General features: G+C 43.1%; 1 protein-coding gene across 1 annotated transcript in view; it reads right to left on the bottom strand.

Annotated features, from left to right (window-relative positions):
- CUNH17orf67 (chromosome unknown C17orf67 homolog) overlaps nucleotides 1-19,135 on the bottom strand; it is a 40,792-nt gene that overhangs the window by 14,989 nt on the left and 6,668 nt on the right. Inside the window, exon 2 of the mRNA XM_073681219.1 lies at nucleotides 4,150-4,250. Within this exon, the coding sequence (XP_073537320.1) occupies nucleotides 4,150-4,250 (101 nt within the window). The remainder of the gene's footprint in view (nucleotides 1-4,149; nucleotides 4,251-19,135) is intronic.

The raw sequence follows: 19,135 nt of genomic DNA, 5'->3' as shown, positions 1-19,135 counted from the left end.
TGGCCTCCCTTGCCCTCTCCCCTTTGTGTTACACTTACTCTTTCCCACACCTTGCGTGACATTATCACCGGCCGTGCACATTTAGAGAAAAAATAAACTAACACTTGGGTTTAATCGTGTGTTGTTGTTTTTTTCGGGTGTGTTTTTTTTTCCCTTTCTCATTGGTATGGGTTCAGTTGCAGAGCTCGCAGAGTGGCTGTGCGGTCTGTCTCTGGAGGTGAATGACCTCCGTTGTGAGTTCAGCAACAGCATCAGCAGTGACAGGTCGCTAATGTGGGGGTCTCTGCAGGTAGGCCTATCCAGCCTGAACCCAAGGTTGCCCTCCCGGACAGGTTTTTAAGAGGTAAGGACAAGTTTTTTGTCTTCAAGGAGGCCTGAAAATTTTAAACGTCGTCCTTACTCCTTCGGAAGTAAGAAGCAACGAGTAGGAATTGTGAGCTCACTCTTGCAGGGAGATCCACAATCCTGGACTTTTTCTTTACCGCAGGATTTGGTTTGTCATTAGTCTGTAGAGGGTTTTTTTGGGGCCTCATCTATAATGACCCTTGGCTATAGTTGCCTTGGCTGAGTCTAGGCTACGTCGCCTTCAGCAGGGGAATCGGTCAGTGGAGACGTACAGTTCTGAATTCCGCAGATGGGCAACGGATTCTAAATGGAATGACAGCCCTTAGAAGCCAATTTTGTGAGGGTCTTACTGAAAGGTTGAAAGATGCTTTGGCAGTATATGAAAACTCATGGTCTTGCTTGCTGTGCTTTAGCTAGGCCTATTCCCATCTTCGCCATCGACTAGGCACCACTTGCACAGAAAGCATTTACTAAGATTGCACATAATGTAAAACTGAGGGTGGGGTCGATTCATTTTAAAATAATCCATTGATATGTCATGGACAATCTTCCCACCCCAATTGTTTTGGGTCTCCCCTGGCGTGTAAAAAATAATCTGTTGGTGTATCGGCAAATGGGGGAGATTATTGAATGGGGAGATTACTGCCATGAAAACTTTTTACAAATTTCCCTTGATACAGTCTCTACGGAAATATTACCTGCTTTTCTGTCTGGTTTTGAGGACGTTTTTTCTGAGAGGGGGTGTCAGGATTTGCCTCCTCATCATGCATATGACTGTCCTATTAACCTGACCCCCGGAGCTAAACTACCGAAGTCCAGACTGTATAATCTTTCTGGCCCTGCGAGACAAGCCATGAAGGATTTCATTGCAGAAAGTCTGGAGAAGTGACAAATTAGGCCCTCATCTTCGCCTGTGGTGGCAGGGTTCTTCTTTGTGAAGTAAAAAGATGGCGGTCTACGTCCCTGTATAGATTTCTGGGAATTAAATCGAATTACCATCCGAGATCCATACCCTCTTCCCCTGATACCAGATTTGTTCAGCCAGGTTGTAGGAGCTAAGGTATTCTCTAAATTGGATTTAGGGAAGCCTATAATCTGGTTAGAATCAGAGAAGGGGACAAATGGAAAACGGTATTCAATACCCCTGAAGGGCATTTCGAGAGTCTGGTTATGCCTTTTGGTTTGACCAATGCACCTGCGGTATTCCAGCATTTCATAAATGATATTTTCCATCATTTGGTGGGGAGGTTTGTAATGGTCTATCTGGACGATATTTTGGTTTACTCATCTGATTTTGAGACACATCAAGGGCATATAAAACAGGTGCTCCAGATATTAAGGGATAATAACCTATATGCCAAACTAGAAAAATGTGTTTTCGCCGTTCAAGAGTTGCAGTTTTTGGGGTACTTGTTGTCATCTTCGGGTTTTCGGATGGATCCGGAGATGATCTCTGCAGTCCGTGATTGGGACCGTCCCGAGAACCTGAAGGCTCTACAATGTTTTCTGGGCTTTACTAATTTTTACCGGAAATTCATCCAAAATTACTCAGTAATTGTGAAACCCCTTACTGACATGACTAAGAAGGGGTCTGATTTTTCCAAATGGTCGGATGCCTCCCTCCAGACTTTTTCTTCCTTAAAGAATTATTTTGCTACTGCTCCTATATTCAGTCAACCCGATGTTTCCCAACCCTTTATTGTGGAACTTGATGCGTCGGATGTGGGGGTTGGGGCTGTGTTGTCTCAGGGTCCATCCCCTGGTAAATGGCGTCCATGCGCTTTCTTTTCTAAAAAATTGTCTTCGACTGAGAGAAATTATGACGTGGGTAATAGGGAACTTTTGGCGATCAAATTGGCGTTCGAAGAATGGCGACATTGTTTGGAGGGGGCTGTCTATCCTATTACTGTTATTACTGACCATAAGAACCTGTCATATCTCCAGTCAGCTAAACGTCTCAACCCTAGGCAAGCCAGATGGTCCCTGTTTTTTACTAGGTTCAATTTTGTTGTCACTTTTCGTCCAGGGGTCAAAAATGTCAAGGCTGATGCTTTGTTCCGGAGCTTCCCTGGTGGCGGTGACCATGAGAACCCTGCCCCGATATTACAGAAGGGGTAGTCATTTCTGCATTATATCCTGAACTGGAGGGTGAGGTGTTGGAGACTCAGGGGGACGCTCCTGCCTCCTGCCCTTCAGGAAGGTTATTTGTACCATCATATCTGTGCCATAAAGTAATTAAGGAACATCATAACTCTGTGCTTGCTGGTCGTCCAGGTGGTATGGCAACCGCGGACCTCCTCTCTCGTCATTTTTGGTGGCCGGGGTTGCATCACAATGTGATTGAACACGTATCTGCTTGTAGTAATTGCGCGCGTTCTAAGGTTTCGCTTCAGGAGTTCCTGAGGAGGAACGGTTTGCTTCGTTGCTCTCCTCGGTGTGGCAGGGGGTGTGAGTAATTTAAAGATCATGGGAGACAGGTATAAACGCCTGGCTGACAGAAAACGCTTGCCAGGACCTGAATGTGAATGACTTTGTGTGGTTGTCTACCAGGAATATTAAGTTGAAAGTCCCTTCCTAGAAGCTGGTACCTAGGTTTATTGGTCCCTATAAAATAACCGCCGTCATTAATTCAGCAGCATTTCGTCTTGAGCTTCCTGAGGCCCTTAAGGTCCACATTGTTCTCCACAGGTCCTTACTCAATAAATATGTGAGCCTCATCTCTACCACTGCCCCCAGTAATGGTTGATGGTAATCTGGAGTTTCAAATTTCGAGGATTGTAGATTCTCGTCTCCAACGTCGTTCTCTACAATACTTGGTGCACTGGAAGGGTTATGGTCCAGAAGAGAGTATGTGGGTTTCAGCATCAGAGGTGAACGCTCTCAGGTTGGTTTGTTCATTCCACCCCTCTTATCCTGAGAAACCTGGTCCTGAGTGTCCAGAGGCCACTTTTAGAGGGGAGGGGGTACTGTCACAAGTGTATCAGATGTGACAGACAGTCGCCCTGCAGTTGGCTGTAGAAGATCTCTTCGTTTGGCATTATAGACACCTTCTTAGCTGTTTCACTCTAGAACCCAGCTGCTACCTCCCTCCTGCTCTAATTGACACTCTTGCCTGGGTGTTTAAAGTGCCCTTGATATTCACATGTTTCCTTGTGAAAGCTTGGAGCGAGTGCAGTCTGTTTACTTCCTCTCTGGTGCTAAGAGGACGTGTGTGTTATCTCTCTGAAATTGGCTCAAGCTAAGTTATCTTTCCCCTGTGTCTGTCTACCTTGTTGTCTTTAGTTGTTAGGGGGGATCGACTAGTGCTCAGCTTCCCCCTTCCTTATCCAGGGCCAAGTGCTAGGGAAATACAGGGATAGGTTCCTGTGCGGCGATTGGTGAAGAACCAATATAGGGGCGGTAGGGGAGACAGGGTGATATCAGATCAGCCTAGTAGGTCTCCACTCTCCCCTTTCCCTAGAGTCAGGGCTCCCTTTCTCTCTCCCCTTCGTGTTGCACTTAGACTTTCCCACACCTTGCGTGACAGGTGTGTTATATACTTTGCATTTACACCTGTAAGACCATCTAAATAGTTTGCTAATATTTCTTTAAGTTCAGATTTTTTATATACCATTGGTTTGCTGTGGTTGTACTGATTAATAAAAATAATACATTTTTGTGACACTTTCTGGCTTGCATTTTTGGTGGCAATAGAGTATAAATATCGCCTTTTCATAAGATATTGTTTCTTACTTTCCCTCATTTCTAAGGACATGCTTCATTTTAGATAAATATTAAAATATGATAAAAGAAATATAGATATACCCTCATTGGTTCATCGGCATATCCTGGCTTCATTGATCTTTCAGATCGCTTAGTCCGTAAAACCTGTTTGGCCTGTTTTTCCGTAAGAATTGGTGATGCATCTGCAATCAATGAAAGAACAGTTACAGTATTTAGACTTATGGCTACAAAATAAACCTTTTTTATTTATGAATTTAATCCAAGTAAAAAATTACAATACGCTGCTCAGTTAAGAATTTATTTTTAAAAAATAAATAAAAAATAGCATATTTAGCAATTCTTACTTGAGCATTTTTTTCACTGCCTGATTTTAGCTATAAGATGTTAAAATTTCATAAAGTGGTGAATATATGTATTCAAAAATGTATTGCTTTGTGATTGCAAAAAGTTTGGGCCTGATTTAACAGAAAAATTGCCTTGTTACCTGTATTAATCAATTAATGTTATATTTTCATTTATTAAAAATGTAAAACTTCATTGTTCTAAGTTGCCATGGCCAGCAAGGCCTGTTTTGATAAATGATGTAACGTATTTTGTGGGTTATGAGACGCACTACAAATTTTGGGGTGGAAAATCTAAAAAAAATTTTTTAAATAAAATGGTGGTGCTCCTTATTATCCATTTAAGCGGTAGCTTACCTGAGGGGCAGCGGCAGTGGAGCGGGGTTACAGGAGACAAGGTCACTGCATCAGGAGGTCGGTGGTGGCAGGGGTGGGGAGATGACGTGGTCCCCGTCCTCCCAGAAGGGTCGCTGATTCAGGAGGTCGTCGTGGCGGCGGCAGGAGGAGTGGGGCGATGCTGCTGGCCCTGTCCTCTCAGAAGATGTTGGCAGAGTTCCCCTCTCCTGTACATATCCTGGAGGTGGGCTTCGGGAAAATGGCAGCCTGAGCCGGCGCATGCACAGATTGAGATCTCGGGAGACAAGATCTCAGATGACCATTTTCCCGAAGCCCACCTTAGGGATATGTATGGGAGAGGGGACCTCCGCTCACCAGCGCTGGCATCTTCTGAGAAGACGGGGCCAGCAGCATCGCCTCACTCCTCCTGCCGCCGCTGCCAGCCTCCTAAATCAGCGATCCTGGCTACTGTGATCCCACTCCACTGCTACCTCCCCCAGGTAATATACCTTTGGATTCTAAGAGGCACCCCCTTTTTCCTCCCAAATTTGGGGGGAAAAAGTACATTTTATAATTGAAAAATATGATATATTTCCACCATGTTTATCTAGGTTTCTATTGATACATTCCAGCAACAGCTACATGCCGCTCATTGGTGAAATTAGATTTGATCAGGGTTGGTTTTAGGCATTCAAACATCAGTATTTTTGATCAGTATTTCATCAGTATTTGTATGCCAAAACCAGGAGTGTCTCCAAAACACAGAAAATGTGTCAATCTTTCAATTAGTTATTCTTCGTAAATTCCACTCCTGGGTTTGGCATACAAACACTGAAGCAAAAATATTGATGTGTGAATGAGGCCATCAACAAAGTGGACCCCTGGACAAAAGTTAAAAGTGGGGCACCAAATGGTAACATATTGCACCATCACACAGAAACATATAGGATGCATTTACATGCAGAGTTTAGAATGTTAAATCAGCGCTATCGACATTATTCAAGTTGTTTGGTGCTTGTTTACCGGCCACTTTACACAGGCTGTGGAAGAATAATGGGGACAGAACAAACACTAGTAAATCAATCTGTCCCCATACAGTATCATGTTATCAGCAGCACATCTGCAGTTTCCACTGGGTGATGTTCTGCTGAGCACTGAGCACAATCATTTTTTTTTCGGCATAAACAATCCAATCACCCCATGAATGAACATCATTTTGCTCGTTCGTTGGGCAATCGCTGACAGGTTTACACTTATGAACTCTTATCTGCGCTGCCAGTATTTATAAATGTAGATGCTACAGACACACACAGTATGTGACACAACAATGTGTGTATGTGTTACAAACACTGTATGTTACACACACATATACACACACTGCATGTTACACACACATACTGTATTTATATAAACATAGCACACACACATGTATACATAAAGCACATACACACATATTTATGTATACACAGAGCACATACATACACATACAAATATAGAGCACATACGTAAACACCGAGCACATAAACACACATATTTTTCCATACACATATGTATAAACAGAGCACATACACATATAAGTGTGCACAGAGCACATACACACATGTATACTAAAACACATACATACAAACTAGCGATGAGCGAATAAATTCAAGTGGAAATGAATTCTACTCGAATTTTACAGTAATTTGCTTTCATCAAAATTCAGATTTTTTTGTAATTCGCTTTTCTATGGATTCAGGAAAATCCATAAACCGGATTTAGCAAAAGCCATAAATTGAAACATAAAGGGCCATCCAAATGTTAAAAAAAACATCCTTATACTCACTTCACTGCTAACCTCTTCAGCCGCTCTGGTCTTCATGTCACATTTCCGATCCTCATGCTGAAATCCCTGGCCTCTCATGATGGGCCAAATCTTCTGAGTTTCACAAGATCGGCAAAGCTTCTATGCATGTTCTCGCAAAGGTCATGATACCATGACACGAAAGTGAGTATAAGGATTTTTCTTTTTGGTTTATATATAATGTTAGTTAAGCTCTGGGGCCTGGAGAGAACCCAGACCATAATTAGGGACATTCAATTCATTGAGAATAACTTTTCTGCATATCGAATTTGCATAAAAAATCTAAGTAAACAGGCAAATTCAAATTTTGCTTGTTCTGCTCATCTCTAATACACATATATGAATATACATGGAGCACACATGCAAAGACATATGTATACATAGAGAAAATACATGCAGATGTATATGTATACACAGAGCATGTAGATATACGTGTTCACACAGAGCACATACATATGTATACACAGGACACATACTTACATATGTATACACATAGCACATACAGACCTATTTATACACAAAGCACATACACACATGTATACACAGAGAACATACAAACACACATGTATACACAGAGCACATACATACATATGTATATACAGTGCACATGCATACAAACAAACGTGTACACAGAGCACATACATAAGACTGTAGGGTTTGCACTCACTCAGCAGCGGTTGAGGTAGGCACTGGAAGCATTTTCATTAGAATATCCAGGCTGGTTTATTAAGACATCATAAACTGCTCATGAAGCAAAAAAAAAATCAACCTTTTCAGGCACAAAGAAGAAACACAAAGTAAAATGTCCATACAATATTGTGGGTTTGCCCGCTCCGGTCAGTGTCCAGTTCTCAAGTCCTTAGCACAGACCAACACACTGGAGATTCACACAATTCCAGGCACAGACACTAAATGAGACACTTGGTCTCCATTTTATTTACCAAACCCATGCTCCTGGGGTGGGGATATGTGAGCAGCCATTCCCACCCATCTATTATGACTGCTTGTAAAACCCAGCCCTGATATGCCCTATTAACTATATGTGCTGGAGCATGCTTTTCCGGGCTTATATCACCGAAGCTACCAACTTTGATGATGCATATTACTCCTCAAGGACCTGTCCGATGGCCATCTTACAAGACATATATGTATACACAGAGCTCATACAAACTGTAACATCCCTGGCGGCGTGCTTGCATGGTGCACCACCTCCCACCATGCAAGACCGCAATCTTACCTGTCAGTCCATGCTGCACTCTTTGCTCCAGTACCTGCTGTGTCCATGTATCTTGTCTGATTGCTTAGGGCATCGGCTCGGCTTTCTGCTTGTTTCTTATAGCTACTGTGTGCACAGTCCTAATGCGTCCCCAGCCTATTGCTGTGAGTCACTGGATACTTAAACCCCCTCCACCCAGTAGGAGGTGCCTGAGCAACACTTTCACTCAGTTTGTCTTTTGCAACTGAGTTGCCAGGTCCTGTCCTGTATCTAGTCTGTTCTGCCACCCTGGGGGCTGAGTACTCAGGGCCGCTACCTGTACCTCTGACTTTCAGTCTGTTCCCGCCACCCTGGGGGCTGAGTACCCAGGGCCACTACCTGTATCTCTGACTTCTAGTCTGTTTCTGCCACCCTGGGGGCTGAGTTCCCAGGCTCGTTCCTGTATCTTGTTCCCGGTTCAGTTACTGTCTGAACAGTGTCCTAGCCCGTTACTTGTTTCTTTCTATGTCCGTACCTTCCCTTTTCCTGCAGTGTCTGAACCAACACCTAACTCCAACTCGTTGTCTCTGTACTTCTGTTTGTGAGTTTTGTGTCCACTCGCTACTTCATTGTAAGTACCTTGTGTGTATCTGGTTCTGCTTGTCCCCTTTCCCTGCCTCCGTATCTACCTCCTGTGTTCTAACCATCTTCCTGTATTTTCCAGTCTGTTCCATGTGAACAGAGCCCTGTCCTGTCTGCCTTCACCTTCTGCTCTGTTCTGCTCTGCTTGTTCACCGCTCCGGCGGTTCCGCTCTGTTCTGCTTGTTTACCGCACCTGCGGTTCTGTTCTGCTCTGCTTGTTCACCGCTCCGGCGGTTCCACTCTGCTCTGCTTGTTTACCGCACCTGCGGTTTTGCTCCACTCTGCTTGTTCACCGCACCTGCGGTTTTGCTCCGCTCTGCTTGTTCACCGCACCTGCGGTTTTGCTCCGCTCTGCTTGTTCACCACACCTGCGGTTTTGCTCCGCTCTGCTTGCTCACTGCACCTGCGGTTTTGCTCCGCTCTGCTTGCTCACCGCACCTGCGGTTTTGCTCCACTCTGTTTGTTGACTGCACCTGCAGCTTTGCTCCGCTCTGCTTGTTCACCGCTCCTGCGGTTTTGCTCTGCTAGTCCACCGCACCTGCGGCTCTGTTCCTGTATCCCAGTCTGTACTGGTCCCTATCCAGCCTGTGTTCATACCTGCCAGTATCTGCCTGTCTGCATCCCAGCCGTGCCTGTCAGCATCCGCCTGTCTGCATACCAGCCGTGCCTGCCAGTACCCACCTGCCTTCATACCAGCCGTGCCTGCTAAGTACCCACCTGCCGTCGTACCAGCCATGCCTGCCAGTACCCACCTGTCTGCATACCAGCTAACCTGCCTGTTCCTGAATTCCCAGGTGTGTGTCAACAGCTGTGACCGGGATCTGACCTGGAGTAGCACATGGTCCCTCTGCTCGGTTCCTCCCTGGTTCATGGAGTCGACTGAGCCGCCGTGCAACCTTGGTCGGACAGGGTTGATACTTAGTTATGCCCCTCCAGGCACTCCTCGGTTTATGGTCCAGTGGGATCACTAATCACGCTCACGCCAGTCAGTCGGGGTGCGAGCGTAACACAAACAAATATGTATACACAGAGGACATACATATACACATATGTATACACAGAGCTCATACATACAGACACATGTGTATGCAGTGCACATACAGACATATGTATACACAGAACACACACAAAGACACATGTATGCACAGAGAACATACATACAGGCATATGTATAAAGAGTGCACATACATAAATACAAACATATGTTTACACAGAACACATACAAACACACCTGTAACCTGTATAGACGGAGATAATACATACAGACATATCTATATATACACACCACATACAGACACATGAATACACAGAGCACATACATACAGGCGAACGTATACACAGAGCACATGCATACTCACATGTATACACAAAACACCTACATGCATACACACATGTATACACAAAACACAAACCTACAGATATATATGTATATGCAGATCACATACAGACACAAACACGTATACACAGAGCATATAAGTGCATACACACTATTGTTACTATTTTGTTATTATTAATAATTAAAAAATGTTTAAAAAAATGCATACACACATGTATACACAAAGCACACACATACAGACATACAGTGCTGGCCAAAAGTATTGGCACCCCTGCAATTCTGTCAGATAATACTCAGTTTCTTCCTGAAAATGGTTGCAATCACAAATTCTTTGGTATTATTCTCTTCATTTAATTAGCTTGCAAGGAAAAAACACAAAAGAGAATGAAGCAAAAATCAAATCATTGATCATTTCACAAAACTCCAAAAAAGGGCCGGACAAAAGTACTGGCACCCTCAGCCTAATACTTGGTTGCACAACCTTTAGCCAAAATAACTGCGAAAAACCGCTTCCGGTAACCATCAATGAGTTTCTTACAATGCTCTGCTGGAATTGTAGACCATTCTTCTTTGGTAAACTGCTCCAGGTCCCTGATATTTGAAGGGTGCCTTCTCCAAACTGCCATTTTGAGATCTCTCCACAGGTGTTCTATGGGATTTAGGTCTGGACTCATTGCTGGCCACCTTAGAAGTCTCCAGTGCTTTCTCTAAAACCATTTTATAGTGCTTTTGGAAGTGTGTTTTGGGTCATTGTCCTGCTGGAAGACCCATGACTTCTGAGGGAGACCCAGCTTTCTCACACTGGGCCCTACATTATGCTGCAAAATTTGTTGGTAGTCTTCAGATTTCATAATGCCATGCACACGGTCAAGCAGTCCAGTGCCAGAGGCAGCAAAGCAACCCCAAAACATCAGGGAACCTCCGCCATGTTTGACTGTAGGGACCGTGTTCTTTTCTTTGAATGCCTCTTTTTTTTTCCTGTACACTCTATGTTGATGCTTTTTCCCAAAAAGCACTACTTTTGTCTCATCTGACCAGAGAACATTCTTCCAAAACGTTTTAGGCTTTCTCAGGTAAGTTTTGGCAAACTCCAGCCTGGCTTTTTTATGTCTCGGGGTAAGAAGTGGGGTCTTCCTGGGCATCCTACCATACAGTCCCTTTTCATTCAGACGTCGACGGATAGTACGGGTTGACACTGTTGTACCCTCGGACTGTAGGGCAGCTTGAACTTGTTTGGATGTTAGTCGAGGTTCTTTATCCACCATCCGCACAATCTTGCGTTGAAATCTCTCGTCAATTTTTCTTTTCCATCCACATCTAGGGAGGTTAGCCACAGTGCCATGGGCTTTAAACTTCTTGATGACACTGCGCACGGAAGACACAGGAACATTTAGGTCTTTGGAGATGGACTTGTAGCCTTGAGATTGCTCATGCTTCCTCACAATTTGGTTTCTCAAGTCCTCAGACAGTTCTTTGGTCTTCTTTCTTTTCTCCATGCTCAATGTGGTACACACAAGGACACAGGACAGAGGTTGAGTCAATTTTAATCCATGTTAACTGGCTGCAAGTGTGATTTAGTTATTGCCAACACCTGTTAGGTGCCACAGGTAAGTTACAGGTGCTGTTAATTACACGAATTAGAGAAGCATCACATGATTTTTCAAAGGGAGCCAATACTTTTGTCCACCCCCTTTTTTAGGTTTGGTGTGGAATTATATCCAATTTGGCTTTAGGACAATTCTTTTTGTGTTTTTTTCATTGAAGACAAATTAAACGAAGAGAATAATACCAAAGAATTTGTGATTGCAATCATTTTCAGGAAGAAGCTGAGTATTATCTGACAGAATTGCAGGGGTGCCAATACTTTTGGCCAGCACTGTATATCTAAAAACAGAGCACACACATACAAACACATGTATACATAGAGCACACACATAAAGACACATATGATAACACAGAGCACATACATGTATACGAAGTTAACATACACACATACAGTATGTATACACAGAACACATGCATACATACACACACTCGTATATAAATACACATACACACTGTTACGACTTAGCAGAAGGATTTCAGGGGACAATGGGCTCCTACCCTGTCCCTTAAGTTAGGGGAACCCTAGACTATCTCTGTTCCCCACATTATCCCTGAAGGTGAGGATGCTGGGGTCTTGTACCTGGCGATAGTCCTATATGAATGCTTATCTGATTCCTCCCCCATACAGGGAGGTATGGAACAGGAGCGTATGAAATAATACAAACCAGACAGACATGGGAAAACAGATAGGGATTAAAGAAAACTACTATCATACAAATACACTCACAAATGATCGAGTAGTAAACAAGGGAGGAGTAGGTGGAACAAACCAAATGGGAAGAGGATTAGGAGAAACACACCAAAACCAACTCTACACAGATATCTCCTGTAAACGACTCCAAACCAGACAGACATGGGAAAACAGATAGGGATTAAAGAAAACTACTATCATACAAATACACTTACAAACGACCGAGTAGGAAACAAGGGAGGAGTAGGTGGAACAAACCAAATGGGAAGAGGATTAGGAGAAACACACCAAAACCAACTCTACACAGATATCTCCTGTAAACGACTCCAACCGCCTGCTTCTAACTCTGAACTCTCCTTCAACTCCAAACCAGGAAGTGGTAAGCTATCACTGGTAAAGAAAGAAGCAAGAGGGAGGGTTTTTAAACCTGCCGGGGAATAACAAATTCAGAACAGCTGATACAAAAAGACAGAGAACTCCAGGAGTCCCACTAGCATTTTAACCCTTGCAGAAACAGAGCAAAGAAAGCCAGAACTGCTAATAGGACGGTGAAGCCATTCTGACAACCGCAGGAGTATGTGTAATCAGACGATGCAATCGTCTGATCCCACTCTGTCGCGGTATCCCCGTGACACACACATACAGACATTCAAACACACTTTAGAGGACATACCAGTCTGTCTTCTCTTTTTCAGTTCTTCTAGACTTCTGCACGGCATAAGACCTTTTGCGACAACACGGTCACATGACTGAGATGTCACCAAATGTCCTGATGCATTTTCAACTTTGGAAACTACTCTGGCTATGCAGAACTACTATTATAAATGTAGCTTCTGCTTTAATGCTGGGGGCACCTAAGAAAATGCTCAGTTTTACCCCCTAACGCTAGCCGTGGGTTTGATAACTTTATTTTTTGTCATTTTTTGTGTCTTTTTATTTGAAGAAGTTATCCAGGACTTTTGTTTTTTTTCCAATGGGGCTAAGAATTTACCAGTAGGTAGTTGCTAAGTGCATGCTGGTTCTGCCCAGAGATGATCTCTCCCAGCTCAGCCAGCCGGGCCCCAAGCATTGGTGCACCTAGCAATGGCATGTGGGGAGCAGGAGCAATGACACTGCACACACAGGAGTCTTGGCAGTAGCAGGATGGATGAAGTGAAGTCAGGAGGAATAGAAGCAGGTAAGCATCATGTGCACAGGAAGAGGAGTCACAGAACTAGTCTTGAATCACAATTCAAAAACACAGGTGTGTGTACTAATAGGCCTTAAATACGTCTAGAGAGACAATGTCATAGATCCACATCGGGCAACCTACAAAACCCAACGTACAACACAACAGAGGGCAGCAAGCTGAGGTGATGGGAGCAAGGCCCGATATATCCGGGAGTGGGACAGGAATGTTATAGTATCCCCCCTCTTAGGGTCCTTTCCAGATGAGTCTGTGACAGCAGGAAGAGGATGCTTGGCATGACATTTCTTGAGCAAGATAGAGCATCTATGTACTTTTTAGGCTCCCAGTATCTCTCCTCAGGACCACAAGTCATTTCACAGTCCAGAACATGATTGATTTCATATTCTGTGATTGGATCAGAAGTAGAAGCAGGAACTGTTTTGACTGTAAAAGAGGATTTGTTGAGGGCCAGAGGACAACCAGGAGATGGAGAGTTGGAAAACAAAAAGGCAGAAGCAAGGACACACTCAGGCTCAGTCACGTCTTCTCTGTGGTTCTCTTTGGCCCCATGCTTGGTAAAGACATTTGTGAAGTTCTGATAGGAGGCAGAAACATTCAAGGTAGCAGATGCAGAGCAGAGTTTCAAAGAAGGTGGTCGAGGTGGAATTTTGAAGCAGTTATGACAACAATATGATCCCTACTGGTCTATCTGGTTGTATGACCAATCAATGACTGGAGCGTGTAGTCGTACCCATGGGAGTCCGAAAAGCACAGGTGCATCAGAAAGTGGAAAAACTAAAAAAGAAATGTCCTCAATGTATAGTACAACAATCTGATGAGTTACCTTCACTGTCAAGAATTGGATACGACCACCAGGAATTGTTTGGACATTCATGGAGGTTAGCTTCAGGGGTATCTGCAAAGAAACTAAAGGATTTTTCAGCCTTCTGGCCAGAGAGAAGTCTATAAAATTCTATGCTGCTCCAGAATCAATAAGCACTTGTCGCGTGAACACAGAGAAACTGTAGGAAACAGACATGGGCATGAGTAATTTCCCTTTAGTGGAGAAAAGTGTTAATCCTAGGGTGATATCTCCTTCTTCGCCTAGGGTCTGTAATTCTCCCCATTTGGCCTTCAGTTTGGAACTATTTGTGCAATAATTATCCCATTTACAACAATACAAACAGAATCAACCAGTAAGATGATGGGATCTGACAGCTGGACATGATCTGTCCCAGCCGACTCCCATGGGTCTCCTCCCCAGTTCAGCCAGTCTGGGAGGAGATTTTGATGACGTTTCGGAATGTGAGACACAGCAAACAAGCATTTTTTCCTTAGAACGTTCTTTAAAACACAAGTCTACTTAGGTGGCAAGGGAAATCAAGTCATCAATGAAGGATGGCAAGCCTCTACCAGTGAGTTCATCTTTGATCTGACTGGATAAGCCGGCATAGAAAACATCCAGGAGAGCATCATTGTACCAAGTCAAGTCAGCAAATAGGGTGCGGAACTGGATGTCATAATGTATGAAACTACATGGCATAATGTCCCACAGATACAGGTGCATCTCACTAAATTAGAATATCATCAAAAAGTTAATTTATTTCAGTTCTTCAATACAAAAAGTGAAACTCATATATTATATAGAGTCATTACAAACAGAGTGATCTATTTCAAGTGTTTATTTCTGTTAATGTTGATGATTATGGCTTACAGCCAAAGAAAACACAAAAGTCATTATCTCAGTAAATTAGAATACTTTATAACTACAGCTTGAAAAATGTTTTTAAAATCCAAAATGTTGGCCTACTGAAATGTATGTTCAGTAAATGCACTCAATATTTGGTCGGGGCTCCTTTTGCATCAATTACTGCATTAATGCAGCATGGTATGGAGGCGATCAGCATGTGGCACTGCTGAGGTGTTATGGAAGCCCAGGTTGTTTTGATAGCAGCCTTCAGCTCGTCTGCATTGTTGGGTCTGGTGTCTCTAATCTTCCTCTTGACAATACCCTATTGATTCTCTATGGGGTTAAGGTCAGGCGAGTTTGCTGGCCAATCAAGCACAGTGATACTGTTGTTTTTAAACCAGGTATTGGTACTTTTGGCAGTGTGGACAGGTGCCAAGTTCTGCTGGAGAATGAAATTTCCATCTCCAAAAAGCTTGTCGGCAGAGGGAAGCAAAAAGTGCTCTAAAATTTCCTGGTAGACAGCTGCGCTGACTTTGTTCTTGATAAAACAGAGTGGACCTATACCAGAAGATGACATGGCTCCCCAAATGATCACTGATTGTGGAAAATTCACAATAGACCTCAAGCAGCTTGGATTGTTTGCCTCTCCAGTCTTCTTCCAGACTCTGGGACCTTTACTTCCAAATTAAAAATGGAACTCTGGGACCTTGTGGAGTGTGTCAATGAGTGCCTTCTGGACATCTGTCAAGTCAGCAGTCTTCCCCATGATTGTGGAGCCTACTGAAACAGACTATGGGACCTTTTTAAATACTTAGGAAGCCTTTGCAGGTGTTTTTTGTTAATTATTTTAATTTACTGAGATAATGACTTTGGTATTTTCATTGGCTGTAAGCCATAATCATCAACATTAACAGAAATAAACACTTGAAATAGATCACTCTGTTTGTAATGACTCTATATGAGTTTCACTTTTTGTATTGAAGAACTAAAATAAATTAACTTTCTGATGATATTCTAATTTACTGAGATGCACCCGTATAGTCCCTTGTCTGACCATAGTTTGGAACCAGCGGTGGAGTGGACACTATCCGATTTGTCAAACGATTTACGGAAGTGACAGGAAAGATGGTAGAGAACGCATTATAGGGTCATCCTGTTGCTACAATAGCGCAGCACACGTCAAATCGTTCCCTGACACTAAATAAAATATTGCTGGGGACATAACTCAAAGTGTACGGTGCATTGGTTTACCAAGCCTCTGCATGTCTTAATGTCTCCATTGAAACGTGAAGAAGTCAGCAAATGTTAAAATGTTTCCCAAACAGAATATTGAAGATATTAGGCTGTAGCGGGTGTTGAGCTGGTGGAGAGGCTACAGGAATCTGGGACAGTGCGTTCATATGAACTGTGAGATCTCACATTGTCTGGACTTACAGCAAGTTGCATGACAAGTCTAGGTAGATTGTCCATATACAATGGCAACAGTGTTGTTGCTGCTGTACCTTTAGGAACCATGGTCTTTGGATTCTGTTAGGCTCACTTTGTGATGTGGACCCACTAAGCCCTCTGGACAAGGTGGGTATATGGGCCCTGAGCATTGGTACAGCTGGTAATGCCACATGGGGAGCGAGGACGTGACATACACAGGAGTCTTGGCAGCAGCAGGACGGATGAAGTGAAGTCAGGAGGAATAGAAGCAGATAAGCACAATGTGTACAGGAGGTGGAGAACAGAAAACTAGGGTCTTGAATCACAATCCGAAGAAACAGGTGTGTGTCCTAGTGGCCTTAAATAGGACTAGGGAGATAATAAATAACAGATCTAAGCCGGGCAACCTGCAAAACCCAATGAGGAGCACAACAGACGACAGCGGACAGAGGTGAATGGAGCAAAGCCTGGGATACCCGGAACAGGAGTGTAACATTTATGCTGATTGATAGCCGGCTTCCCGCAGTTAGGCAGCGGAGAGCCAGATGTGAATCAGCATGTCATCAGCAGTGGCGCCCCATCAACAGTGCAGAAGAGGAAGAGCTACTCTGTAGACATGAGGTTAAAGGCAGCAGGAGAATTGCCAGCAGAAGGGGTCTGTGTCCACTTTGAGCCAGAAGAGATCGTCGCTTGACAAAACAGTAGGTAGTTAGCAACTATTTGTCTGTAAGTTCTTAGCCCTTTAGGAGAAAAAAAAACAAAAGTTCTGAGAAAACCCCTTCAAATAATCTAACAGAAAAAAATGACAAAAAAGCATAAAAGTCCTGAATAATACTTTTAGCAATATTTTATATCCTTCTCCTTTTTTAACAATTTTTTTTGAGTTTTACAAAAATAGACATATAAAACCTGACCTTGAATTCTAATAAAATAATAATGTTATATGGATATTTACTCAAAATAGCAACAGATCATTATATACTATTTTTTATTAAAATACAGTATGATGACACATAAAAAAATATGAGGAAAAAAGAACTGATGAAAAAAAGAAACAAAGAGAAAAAAGTGAAGTGGGAAACAAAATGGAAAGTTGGGAAGGTAAAAGGTAGAAGCAATAATATATCCTTATAATTACAGAACATTGTCCGCAAGTTGTTTATAAGCATATGCAATCCAGAGTGACCAGATTTTGGTAAATTTACTCTGCTTATCTATTAAAATACTGCTACGTTTATCTTTAATTAGCAAACCATCAATTCTGGATTTCACTTCTCCAGATAAGATAAAGGGCTTTTTGAAAGCATTTACAATTGTTTGACAGCAAGGAATACGAATGACAAAAGATTGAATTGAGAAGTTGTGAATTCAGCTGTTTTAAAATATAGAAAAGCACACCAAAGGTTTTGGGAGTTGGATATAGAAAGAGGAAAAATAGACCATATATTCTAGATCAGAACCATGTGGCATGACTACAAGGAATGGATAATTTTACTTTGCAAACCAGATCCATGGAAGCAGAGAGGAGAGTAGCCCGGAACGGCCTTAGTGTTTCGAGTAGGTACCATATAACATTGCATTAACAGTAAAACTTTATTCTCCAATTCTATTATTAGAGTATTGATAGAGCAAGAGAAAATATATGACCAAGCCCAGGCGTATGTTCTCATTTAGTTCTTGATTAATAAATCTAGATATGAGGAATAGCGCGCACAATAGGGTGATACTGTGAGATGGAGGAGAATACACTTGCAGTGTCAGCCTCTGGCCACAAGAGGTCTCTGTCGTCTTTTGCATACACTTTATTGTAGACCTTATGGTGTAGCGAGAACTCTGATAGGGCTTAAAGGGTGAGGACATGCGTGAGCTAGAGCTGTAGCCATCTTTAGACCTCGGAGCCTTTCGTGTCTCAGAAATTGTCCAAAGTACCTAAAAATCGTGTACTTGTTCCAGTAACATCTGTTAGAGAGAGAGAGTTCCTTTGGGGGCGACTATGGTTGGATGCAGAGTCAGATAACCCACAAGCCATCTGCTGTGACATGTGTGGAAAGCCTCCTGATAGTCTAACGGTTAATCCACGCTTTGTGTGACAAGTCCATCATCCCCTGCTCAGCCTCTAAGCTAACGGCCAAATGGAAGATCAGCCAGCTTTCTCCGCGACCAGTTTACGGTCGGTAAGTCATGAGTTCAGGCCCCACCACAGTGATCACAGTGGGAGCATGCACACGGATGTAGAGAGAGTTTGATTCCATACATAAATTGTCAGGCAGAGACATTGTTTGCTAGCAGAATTGTACAAACTAGAGCTAGTTGCTCACAGCATTAGAGCGACATATATATATATATATATATATATATACTCTTAACAAAACCCTCCCCTTGGAGAATCACCTATGGGTGGGAGGAAAGGGTGGGTTAGAGAATTGCTAAGTTTGTGAACTGTTGTGCTGCATCACTGCTGGGTTGGCCCCTTGCACTCGTCTAATTACATAGTTGTCCATGGGTTAACTTCTCGGCTACCGCATTTGGCGGAAGCATTCGTCAGGCAAATTATAGTGTACCTGATAGAACATTCCAGGCCTATCGGTTGTGCAGCACAGGGGTCCTAGTTGATTCTAATTAGGTGTGTGTGAAACTTTACTGTGTTTTTCCCTTGTGTTGTCAGAGGAACTCAGGCTCCATTTTCAGTAGAAAATAATTCCTTGACAAATTGTCTGGTCGTGTTCTTTGTCCACGGTCCACTGTATCCTGGGGAGATCACCCGGTACACAGTATACAATACCCTATGGAGG

Source organism: Phyllobates terribilis, unplaced genomic scaffold (genome assembly GCF_046119375.1).
Source record: "Phyllobates terribilis strain yellow unplaced genomic scaffold, ASM4611937v1 Scaffold_5__5_contigs__length_657084704, whole genome shotgun sequence".
NCBI lineage: Eukaryota > Metazoa > Chordata > Amphibia > Anura > Dendrobatidae > Phyllobates > Phyllobates terribilis.
Note: the sequence above shows the minus strand (reverse complement) of the source record. Positions and strands in the feature narration are given on the sequence as shown.